At 38.4% G+C, this 12,544-nt stretch overlaps 2 protein-coding genes across 2 annotated transcripts; one reads left to right on the plus strand and one right to left on the minus strand.

Annotated features, from left to right (window-relative positions):
• The first annotated feature begins 194 nt into the window (after positions 1-194).
• LOC114354187 (zinc finger protein 813) lies at positions 195-10,326 on the plus strand. Its single transcript, XM_028306455.1, has 14 exons — positions 195-595; positions 756-919; positions 1,020-1,081; positions 1,168-1,258; positions 1,337-1,362; positions 1,449-1,528; positions 1,605-1,788; positions 2,290-2,362; positions 2,521-2,613; positions 3,138-3,305; positions 3,982-4,112; positions 8,066-8,186; positions 8,988-9,115; positions 9,672-10,326. The coding sequence occupies exons 1-14, from the start codon at positions 341-343 to the stop codon at positions 10,232-10,234; spliced, it is 2,139 nt and encodes a 712-aa protein (XP_028162256.1). The 5' UTR covers positions 195-340; the 3' UTR covers positions 10,235-10,326.
• Positions 10,327-10,399: 73 nt separating this feature from the next.
• On the minus strand, positions 10,400-12,323 carry Scox (Synthesis of cytochrome c oxidase). Its single transcript, XM_028306456.1, has 5 exons — positions 11,913-12,323; positions 11,483-11,606; positions 11,313-11,394; positions 10,985-11,111; positions 10,400-10,650 (listed from the first exon to the last, which is right to left on the minus strand). Exons 1-5 carry the CDS (start codon positions 12,183-12,185, stop codon positions 10,501-10,503), a joined length of 756 nt encoding a protein of 251 aa, XP_028162257.1. The 5' UTR covers positions 12,186-12,323; the 3' UTR covers positions 10,400-10,500.
• Positions 12,324-12,544: the final 221 nt, after the last annotated feature.

Consider the following 12,544-nt stretch of genomic DNA (forward strand, 5'->3'; position numbering starts at 1 on the left):
TGATAAATAAAAACATTTTGTGCCCATGGATTCTTGGTGGAACTAATCCTGTGACCAATAAACATTCATCTCAGTTACGGTTTGGCCAATGGGAAGCATACGTAATGACATTTAGTATTAGTTTTGAAAATAATGTAGGCAGGCACTAAAGTCGTAGTACTAAGTTCATAGAGAAAAGTAATACATAGACTAAGTTGTCTCGCTTTTCGACAATGTTTGTTTAAATTTTAATTGATCGTGTTAATTAATTTTAACTATTTAATTGCCAGTAGGTATTATAGATTTAAAGCCAAGTGTGTGAGCATTACTTTTAATAATACACTAATGGAATACTAGAGAAATGGATCCTGATATTTCTAATGCATCGAAAGAAAAAGTTATGGGTGACAACAATTCACCATACAACTGCGGACCTGAACAGATAGAAATACCTTTCCATATATTTCAAGACTTAAGCTCAAAAAGTCTGAAAGTCCAAAGTTTGTGCAGGATTTGCTTAAAGTCTTTAGGGAACGATGATATGATTCCATTGCGTTCTACTTATTATGAAACTGAAACTCTTGTAGATATTATTAAGTTATTTACTTCAATACAGGTATGTTAATATATTTTTAAGACATGGTAACTTTTTCATCATCAAAGACACTTAAAGTCTTCTCTTCAGCAATATATTTCTAAGAAAGTGCAATAAATTAAAATGAAACCAGTTATGATTGCTTCAAACGTGCTAAATAAAAGTTGTTTTTTTGTTTCAGATAAATTTAAATGATGTTTTGCCTTTAAATATATGTATCACATGCCAGGCAGATGTTATTCACTGCTACAAGTTTAAAATCAAATTTGAAAAATCTGAGTATATTTTACAAACTTTAATGAAAGAGCAGTTTATGTTAACACAAGATGCTGACAATATCAACAGGTATAAAATAATTATTTATAGGCTATTTCTATTATTTAATGAACTATTATCAACTTAATCAACTAATTGTCTGAAAGTGCATACTGTCCTAAATTTCCAGTGACACTTGTGTGAATAACTCAACAATTTGTAAAGATGAAGTCAAGGAAGAAACTATCGAAGGTATTATGCAACTTCATATTTATATATTTTAATTATTTCATTTCTCCTTTCATTTCTTTATTTATTAAAATTAAAATAAATTTCAGATATGGATGAACAATACTTGGAGGATAATGTCAATTTTTCTAGTGATGATGAAGCACTTTGCATAGTTCAAAATACTGGTAACAAAGTAAAGTAAGTTAATTAATTGCCTGTTCTTTTTTACTGTGTTCAGAATTGATTTTTTATTTATTAAAACATTTTATTTTTCAGAGATGAGTTAGAAATCACTATCACAGGTAATAAATATCTCAAAATTTTTAAGCAAATATTTGGGTAACTGGATGATTAATTTTATTGATTAATTTTTTGTATTTTTTTACAGATTCAAAATCCCTACTCAAGAAAGTAATGTCACATAAAGAGTCTCCGGATAAGCAAAAGTCTTGCAGCTTCTGTCATAAGGTAATTAACTGACTATTTTAATAACTCCATTACAATTAATATTCTATTTACCAGAATATTACTATATCAATTTTAGAAATTCAGCAAAATCAAGAATCTTAGGGACCACATAAGGAGGAAGCATAGCTCTGATGAGCATTCACACCCATGCACCAAATGTAAAGAAATATTTAGCTCAGAGCATGACTTGAAGGTGCATTCAGCAGTACACAGCACTGGTCCACCATGGAGTTGTAATACATGTGAAAAAGTATTTAAAGGTAAGATTTTTTATTGTTAATTTTGTTTTGTTTAGAAATACCTGAAATATTGAAAGAAATAGATATTGTTTTTCAAACTTGTTCACTTTTGAAATTGTGGCATGCAAACTTTCATTCACTATAATTAATCTCGCACCACTGCCAAATGTTCTTTGACGCACGGCCACCTGAACTAAGCCATAGCCTTAGGCTTGGTTTAGCCACGTGCGATCTCATAGTTTCTGTGTGGTTCTCATGGGCGCGGCACTGAGGCGGTAACTGTACGAGAACTGTCCAGCAAACGTGCTTATCGCTGTTTTTGAAACAGGCGTTATGACTCGCGCGCACGTGTGACTTGTCACCGTAACAAGTATCTTTTCAATCTTACACTTTTATAAAGAGAAAGCCAGAACGTGCTACTTATTCTTATCTATGGAAGAACATACTGTCACGGTGACAAAAGTCACCCGTGCGCGCGAGTCCAAAGCGTACGCCAGTGATAATGAACTTTATTGATGTCAGCCAAGCCGAAGCTGCGGCGGCACCTGCAGCGGCACATGCAGGCCAAGCGCTTCGCGTGCGCGTGCGGCAAGGCCTTCAGCGAACTGTACGCGCTGCGGAGACACGCGCGCGTGCACACCGGCCAGGCGCCCGACAAGAAGCACGCCTGCCCCGTCTGCGACAAGAGGTGAGCTGGGACGTGTAGCTCACTAGCTCAACGATGATGACGTCAGCAAGTTGCGGCGGCCAGGCCTTCAGCGAGCTGTACGCGCTGCGGAGACACGCGCGCGTGCACACCGGCCAGGCGCCCGACAAGAAGCACGCCTGCCCCGTCTGCGACAAGAGGTAGGTGCTTTATGCCCGTTTTCACCATCAATCCTTAATTTTTAAGTGACCCCTATGGAATCAAAATTCCTGTTATGTGTTACCATAGGGGTCACTTAAAAATTAGTGATTGATGGTAAAAACCACCTGAACGATGCAGACCACCCAACTGAACGATGTCATAATTGATGGTCCTAAAATATTTTTCTGTGGGTGTTTTTAATATCGTGCGGATTACCCCGTATGCGCGACACCCGCAATCGCAAATCCTTTTCATAAATTGCTGTACCAGTCTTTAGGGAAATTGCGTTTTTACAGTAAAGTAAAGTATCTCTACAGTAAAGTAAAAACGCAATTTCACTAAAGACTGGTGTCATTTCGCCAAAGTGCAGTTGCAGTTCCTGACAATGTGGTGCTGTGACAATACTGCTTTTTAAGTATTTCTATAAAATAGCTTCTAGACGCGTCATCAGAAGCTAACTGCTGCGTATAGTCGTATTTGAACTTATGCCTTCATTATAGCGTGTTATTATTATTGTGCACAGATACAGCGAAAGCAGTGCGTTAGCGCAGCACGTGGCCGGTCACCGCGGCGAGCGGCCGTGCGTGTGCGCCGTGTGCGGCAAGGCTTTCGCCTCCGCACGGCTGCTACGCTCACATCGCCGCGTGCACTCGGATGCCAAGCCGCACGCCTGCCGCTACTGCCCCAAGCGGTAAGTACTGCTGCCGATGAGGTCTTTACTCCTGTCGCTAGTTCAATACTGCCCCAAGCGTTAGGTACTCATGTCGCAACTAACCCAAACAGTATGTACTCCTGCCGCTAATGCCCCAAGCGGTATGTACTGCTGCCGATACTGCCCCGTGCAGTCTATAGTCTGTAGATCGTGCGGAGAATTGTATCTGCCTCTACAACCGATGTGAAGCAACGCCACAACGTGACCAAGACCGCTCTGCCAAGATCGAAACGAATAAGAAGTTGTAGTCGGTACTCCTGCTGCCGCTACTGTCCAAAGCTGCACGTGGCTATACCGACATTACGTATTGTTAACGCTATTGCTACGTGAGGTCTTTACTCCTGTTGCTAGTTCACTTCTGCTTCAAGCGGTATATACTCCTGCCGCTAATACCCCAAGAGGCATGTTCTCCTACCACTACTGCCCCAAGTGATATGTAACTATGTAGGTACTCTTGCCGCTACTGCCTCAAGCAGTCTGAAATCCTGTCGCTACTGCCCTGAGCGGTCTTTACTCTTGCCGCTACTGCCTCAAGCGGTCGGTATTCTTACTTTTTTGATGCTCAAAATGATGCACATCATCTACTTTTTGTACTGTGTTGCATTCAAACCTTCCAGTAATGACTCGATACGTTTCTTAAATGGTCATGGTCCAGGTTCCGGCACGAGTCGACGCGCAACACGCATCACCGCACGCACACGGGAGAAAAACCGTACATATGCGCCGCCTGCGGGAAGGCCTTCATACAGAACTCCAACCTCACGCTGCATATGAGGACGCACACCGGTACGTTCTTATTTCTAGTTTAAATCGCACCATAGACAATGATAGCAAAGATTGTCGCACCAAATAAACCAGAGGAGCGCGGTACGGATATTTCACACATTATTATAAATCTTGGAACATGGATTAACAACATTGTTTTTGATGTAACATAATAATATGTCTACTTTCCCTCAAGCTAGAATATGAACCGTAAGAATTGTATTTACTTTCCGCATCGCTTTTGCCTTTGAGCTGTGTGACACTGGAACGAATTTGCTTGTAATGATGAGACTAGATGGCGCTGCCATCGAGTAAACATCGGCTCCGTGATTTTTACTCGTTTAATAATAGCAAAACTTAGCAAAATCAAGTTAATTTGTGATACAAGCGTGAATTAGTTGAAGAATAATGTGCACAAGTGTTATCCACTGGATTTTTAAAGACGATAGTAAGAAAAACGCTTCAGGAGTGCTGTGATTAAATGTTAGTGAAAAAGGCCAGTGACTAATGCAAAGTGAAGTTTGACTGTTTGCGCCCAATCTGTAAACGATAAACAATAAGTGAGACAACAACACAGTGAATAAACTATTGCTTAAAGACATTTACCAGAATTAACCTAATTGTGGCGGTTTATTTTATTTAAATGAGTGATAACACAAGTGGGACTCTGGATCTTACTGCGCGAAACATAAACACTATTATCGGATAAACTCGATCTTAACGCCATCTAACGATCCCCTACTAAGAATGCTCGACCAGAATATCATTCATCAATATTGAGTGCTAAGTGCGACAGTGGTGACATCTGTCATCTGTATTGGAAACTAAGTCGATCGACATGCTTTTTTACTTGACTTCATACGACCACTAAATTCGTCAGTATCGATAACGTCTACCTGGCGCTGCGGAGACAACACTCGACTGAAACCTAACAGAGGCGCTGGGTTCGGATCTCACCATCGGCGAAATTTTTGACATTTATTATTTATTGGATTGGATTGGAATCTTTACCTCGATTAAAAGGAATAAGTCACAATGTCTTCTTCGAAAAATATAGCACTTAAAATAAAATGTGATGTGTGTAAATCAGATATTCCAAGACGAGAGTACCTAAACTGTTCAACATGCAAACTGAGGCTCGACTTAGGATGTGCTAATGTTTCACTCGCTAGATTTAATTTAATGGACTCCGAAAGGAAAAAAAAGTGGCGATGTGACAAATGCATACAAAAAAATGCTGGGAAAAATAAACACGCAACAGTCTCTAAACAAACAACATTAGAAATATCAGAAAATAGCAGTAGTATTGGCAACAACCATAATAACAATGAAATTGACCATATAACTCAGCGCAAGCCAAAAAGCAGACTCCACATCTCCTCAGATGAACTTCTACATAATTCAACCGAGGACTGCATGAGTGGTGACTCATCAACTCTACTGGAAGACACGCCCAAAAGTTTGCCAAACTTATCGTCTGTCGATAACAATACAGAGCTTACAGACGAGGTCAACCTCCTCAAGACGCAACTAGCTAGTGCTCACGCAGAGATTGAGAGACTGAACCTACAAATAATTGATCTCCAAAAGCAAATGGATAACCAACAGAAAAAAAGCAACATTTACAAACAATTACTCTCCGAACCGAGTCCACGAAAGTCTACACCGTTGAAAACTGCGAGTACTCGTAAGCTTAAAAATGCGCACGGACAACAATCTTCACTGGCATCCTCCCTGAAGAAGAGCTCTCAAAGCAAAAATGACAAGGATGCGAATACAACCTCGACAACAAGGAATATTAAACGCGGTGACGTGACAAATACTTGTATGAAACCAGAGTTAGCAAGATCAGCCAAAAAGCGAAATCCTAGAATAATCATCATTGGCGACCAAATGGCACGAAATATGGCCCCATCGCTATCACAAACGAGATCTAACTATATTAATCCCAAAAAGTATGAGATCACCGGAAGAGTATATCCTAATGCAAAAATTGAGCATACGATCAATTGCTCTAATATAATGTCGGAGGACCTAGGCGAGGATGACTGGCTTGTTCTATGCCTTGGATCAAATGACACAAACCCAACAAAACTGACTGTAGAATTATCATTTTTACTCAAAAAGCATAATAAAGCAAAAGTAATTGTGACCAGCGTTATCGACAATCGGTATCTTAATGTGGAAAGACTCAATTCTCAAATTCAAACTGTATTGAAATGTTTCCCCAAAAATGTACATTATATAGACTTAAGTAATGACTATTTAATTGGAAATTCTATTAACATGATTAACAAATTTATTGACACCATCGATTACAATAAGCACTATCTATGTAAGACTAAGTATCCAAATATATTACCTAAAAAACCAGGCTACAGGTCACGGGGAGCCAATGCTAGCCACAGGCCGGGAACGATTCCTTTCTACTTCAAAAAAGTTAGTAAAACTAAAGAACCATGTAATACAAATTTTCCTGATCAGGGTAAACTTGAACCACGTAAAGGCACAATTCCTTATTATAGTAGGGAATTTAGTGCAATGATTTGTATGGAGACCCCTCCACTTTGGTATAGAAGGCTCATTTTTGCAACAGTGGTTCTTTGAGTGCTCCTGAGTGGATTTCCGTCGGTAGACATCGGGAGCCCCCCCTGTGGTAGCAGGGGGAGGGGGGGCAAGTTTCCGTCCGGCGCGCTTCACTTTAAGGCCCATATCTTCAAAACTATGGGTATTAGGGCAAGTGTGGTATCATTTTCGGATAATTAAAGGATGGCGAATTCATTTCTAGAACAAACTTTTTGCCTTTTCATACAAAAAAATAGAAATATTGAGTAAAATTCACAAAAACCAAAAAGTATTTTTTTAAATAAACGTCGTTTACTTTTAAACCACTGGAGATAATCACAAACAAGTCCTACTACAGCTACTAGCTGTATAACAGTCTAAAACAAGTAAACATAACAGCCTTTGGCTTTATAAATGACCACGTGTGTTCTATTAAAATGCTAGCTCTATAACATCGTACAAGTAGGCCGTTAAACAGCAGTTGCCGTATCTCTACCCTCCTATAATGCTCTTAGTCAGACGGCTGACTAAAGGATAGTTGTTAGAGTATTATAACACCAACAATCGTATAAAAGTATAACTCTACACTAGTCTACACTCCTATAAGTCCCTTAGACAGGTATAGGTGTAATTAATTGCAATAATACAGCTTATACATCACGAGTGAACTGTACTAATGCTTTAAGTACACATTGGAACTAAATGTGAACTCTTAAATGGAGTAAAATGTTACTTGGGCTGTTACTTTAATTTCGGGCGGGCAAAGTCGTGGGCAAAAGGTGGTTTAATACAATATAATTTTCATTTCAAATCAAACTGACTGAAAATGACAATTTGACTAGTTTTTGACCAATTTGACCGTAAATGAAGGTCAGTCAAATTCAATCAGTTTTGTCATTTTTAACACTGCCACCGACGTCCATTCGGCACATTCGCGACACCCCCGACTTTTGCATACCGAGCGCATACTGAGATTTGAATTTCGAAAGAAAGTTCTCGTTTCGTCTGTTTATATGAAGTTACAATACTGTATGATATTATTACCGTGCTCAGGTATTTGCACATTATGCTATGTCGAGCATAAATAAGAGCTAAAAGGGTCAACATGGTCGAGTCTATAAAAAACCTATTATGCTTCCAAATGCTTATTCCACTATTCCCCGTTGACAATACCCGTCAACGGGGATTAGTGAACTTTTTTTCCACTATTCCCCGTTAACGCCAATTGGAACTTATAATGGGGAATAATAAACTAAAAAGTTCATTAATTCCTATTACGTTCAAAATAAAATCCTAATATAAAGGGGATTAATGAACTTTTTAGTTCATTATTCCCCATTTAAAAGCTCCAATTGGCGTTAACGGGGATAAGTGAACAAAAAGTTCACTANGTTTTTACTTTTCGACAGGTGAAAAACCTTATTCATGCAGCAAATGTGAGCAGAAGTTCACGTCAAGGTCTTCTCTAAAGGCCCATCTACGAAGGCACACGGGCGAAAAACCTTACAGCTGTGACGTCTGTGGCAAAAAGTAAGAAATCGGATTTGGCTAAATATAGAAATTCAATCATTCACATACGCTACTTTGATATTTTTTCAGCTTTTACTTATAAATTTTAAAACACCTCAAAAATTTTTATTTAATGAGAGCTTTTTTTCAACTAGGGAAAACGTGTTATAACAGTTGAACACGTTTTCCACGTGATGTGTGTTTCCAAGTGATTTGGGTAGCTCTAGTGATGCTCTACCTCTGGGCTTCGGCTTGACACTACATTTTGGGACACCCTGTATAATAATACACCTGTCGTATGAACACTCAGGTCTTTGCACATTATGCTATGTCGAGCATAAATAAGAGCTAAAAGGGTCAACATGGTCTAGTCTATAAAAATCCTATTATGCTTCCCAAAGGCTTATTCCACTATTCCCCGTTAGCGCCAATTGGAGCTTATAATGGGGAATAATGAACTGAAAAGTTCATTAATCCCCGTTATATTAGGATTTTATTTTTGACGTAATGGGGATTAATAAACTTTTTAGTTCATTATTCCCCATTATAAGCTCCATTGGCGTTAATGGGGAATAGTGGAAAAAAAGTTCACTAATCCCCGTTGACAATCCCCGTCAACGGGGATTAGTGAACTTTTTGTTCAATGCCAATTGGAACTTATAATGGGGAATAATGAACTAAAAAGTTCATTAATCCCCATTACGTTCAAAATAAAAACCTAATATAAAGGGGATTAATGAAGTTTTTAGTTGACGGGGATTGTCAACGGGGAATAGTGGAATAAGCCGCTTCCAAATAAAGAGTATAATTTGTTCGTGTCAGGTTCGCGCGCATGGACCTGAGCGCGCACAAGCGGCTGCACGCGGGCGCGCGGCCGCACGCCTGCAGCGCCTGCCCCAAGGCCTTCGTCAACGCCGCGCGCCTACGATCGCACTGCCGCATGCACACTGGTAATACTTAACAATTACTGAAGGCTAATCTATTCATAATTCATATTCTTTATTAGTATGTAGGCCCTTTTGTAGGTATGTAGGTCCGTGACTTCCACTCGGCATGGGGCCCACTGAAAACCAGCGTCGTGGCCTTCCCCACCGTGGGCCACGGCATATGCTGAGTGGATTCCCATTGCGATGGGCATCGCTGTTACGACAGGATAGCATCTGCTCAGTTCACTTTTTATTTCCTTGTAATATTTATGTGCTATTTCTGTATTTTTTTCTGAATACGTTCTCTGTCCCTGATGATCTCTCTGTAAGTGATGTTCATCGTAATAAATGTTTCTTTCTTTTCAGGGAGCTTTTACCCGTCCCGAATATAGCCATACCACGACTTCAGTAGGCCTAGGATGCGCGCCGCGATAAGCGGTTCTCACGACACATTTTAGATTTTGCCCATACATTTTGACGTCGATTAGTCTATCACGGCGCGCATCCTTTTTTTTTCTTTTTTTTATACCTAACCCGGCTGGACAATACTTTGAAATAATTATTTTATTTTTTCTTTCAGGTGAAAAACCATTCGAGTGTGCGACCTGCGGTAAAACATTTGCGGCCAAATCTCACTTAGCGCAGCACGTAAAGAAACATCAGTCGACGAAGAAACAAGACAAAAAGGACATCGTCATAGTCCAGCAAGTCGCTTACAACGGCCAAATGTTCGTCAGCAACATTATCACTGACGGCAAACAGAATGAACAGACAGAAGAGGCTTCAGTCATAGCTGAAACTAAATGTGAAGAGCCAAATAACGATATTACATTAGAATTAGCTCAAGACATGCCATTAGAAGTCACAGGTGAATTGGTTGTTCAAGATGATTGTGATGTTAAGGAGATTTTAGTTGTGGACAATAGTCATAATGAAACTAGTTACCAAAGCGGAAATGTATGTTTGAATACTGGAGAGATCGGGGAAATAAATTATTCCAACAGTGACGTCAACTTGGTGACAGTCAATGAGGGCACCACAGTAAAGTTATATCAACTGGATCAGAGTCTAGTCCAAATACATAGTTCTGGTGGTCAGGTCACCATCAGCAAAATTACTAGTAAAATGACTGCTAACTTTTAACTATCTACTTATATTGACTGTATTACACTATTTATTAACCAACTGTGTTGATTTATTTAATAACTATTTAAAATTAATTTAATTCCATAGCAAAACTGAAGAGAATAGAACAATTTGAGGACTAANGGGACTAAGGAGTCCTATGAACTAGGAAATATAACAAAAAAACATATAAAGCAACATCTTTTTATTCTACTTATGTCACAAAAATAACTACTTTGGAATTATAATATAGCTATAATAAACAATAATTTAAGACATTTATCTCAAAACCATGACGGCTTTTTCCCTGCTGCATATTTCTGTATGTTCACTAGCATTGAATTGTGAATTTCTGAAGCATTTCTATTCTGACCATAGTAGTCAACAAATTCTCCATCGGGATTGACCAGATAAATGATGATTGTGTGATCCACCTAAAAACAAAGAGGTTTTTTTATAAATCATTATGTACTAGAAGTTGATAAGATTAAATAATTTGTAGAGATAACAGCACATCAAGCTAACTAAAGACAGTGGCATTTTTTATAGTTGTAATAAGCCTAGGTGCAGACCAATCTAATTTGTATGAAGAATCGGCTGATCGATACAAAATTGGTGAAATGTGTGCACTTTCATACATCTCCATACTTATCAACAGCTTGATCCAACTATCGACCAACTAAAAGTCGGTGGTGTGCCTAGGCTAAGTGTGATTTTGCAACATAAATATAGTCTCATGTGTGTGTAGTTGTACTATTGACCACTTACAATGTAATCATTGTCAACATCCTGTGGTCCTGCACTGAAGTAGACCCGGTAGGACTTACAGGCCTTTGCCACCTGATCTTGAGTTCCAGTCAGCCCTAGCAATCTTGGTGAGAACTCCTTGCAGTACCTGATAAATGACAAATAAGAAAAAAAAAATGCATCATTAATAATTACAGTTTGTTGTATAAATTATAATTGTTTTAATCTCAAGTTTTTGATGATGGAGAGATGAATAACAACACAATCATTTCCATAGTAAGAGTGTGAGTAAGGCTGAGTTAATGTTTCCATATTGTAACCTTGTCAAGAAATATGTTTACAAACTTACTTTCCAACAAGTTCTGGAGTGTCTCTATGAGGGTCCACTGATATGAAAATAGGTTGAAGCGGTGGTGCTGTTGGGGTATTGTCTGAAACATTATACATTAAAAAGTTGATTACAATTCAAATAATAACTTTAACACATGCACCAATGATTATATTACAAAATACAATTACCATGCATATTTACAACTTCAGCTAGCTTTTCTAGTTCATCAGGGCAAATGTCCGGACAATGTGTAAATCCAAAATATATCAGCAACCACTTTCCTAAGAAGTCAGTACTTTTCACAAGTTTGCCCTGAAGAAGAAAAAGATCACATTAGGCCTATTTTGTTGAAGGAATACTTTTGAAATATTTATCTAAGTAGAATATTTCTTATTTTACAATAATGCAGACTCGCATTTGCATGCATCTGTCATGCATTTGATCCTCCTTTGATTTTAATTTGAATGTACGTTCTTTTAGAGTGATTGATAGAAATACTAAATTAATTGGAATGTTTTATCAAGTGCACCTAACCAATTCACATACCCATGCAAGAATTTCAATTTTACCAAATGAAATATTGAATATGTTTATACAAAAAGATATAATTTATCTTACTTCAGAATCCACCAATTCAAATTCTCCTCCTATCTTAGCTTTTCCTAGCTGTTTCTTTCTCTCACGATCTATAGCTTCCTGTTTCTCTTTTCGGATGTACAGCATGAATCCTGTGAGGCCGCCGGCGACCACTGCGGTCACTCCCATGGACTTCCATGTTATCGGGATGAACTGCTTCTTCGGTCTCTTCGGAGGCATGGCACACTGTCTTACACCCGATGTAGATAACGCACGACACAGCGCAGTGGCCCTATTCCTCAAAATGGAGTTCATCGTTATTTCAATAAATAGTAAGGTTTACACGAATGTTATTTATCAATTCACCGGTTTATCAGAATTATTCACAATCGGCACACATTTCTTTTTGAAACATGTAGACAATCACGAATCACCTGGTCGAGCAGCAAAGGAGATCTGTCAATGTCAAATTGACAATTATAGTCTTTTGGATCAAAGGCGTTGCTTATTATAAAATTTTGATTATTTTTCTTAAGAAAAATATTATTACATAAAATTATCCTTATTATATTATTTCGAGTATAAGTAAAATAATGGTAGAAACAAAATTTTCTTTATTATGAACGAAAGCATTTTACAAATCGGAAATAACAAATTTTTTGAAATCGGTTAAT

The sequence above is a fragment of the Ostrinia furnacalis genome, unplaced genomic scaffold (assembly GCF_004193835.3).
Source record: "Ostrinia furnacalis isolate ACB-3 unplaced genomic scaffold, ASM419383v2 OfSCF1955, whole genome shotgun sequence".
Lineage (NCBI taxonomy): Eukaryota > Metazoa > Arthropoda > Insecta > Lepidoptera > Crambidae > Ostrinia > Ostrinia furnacalis.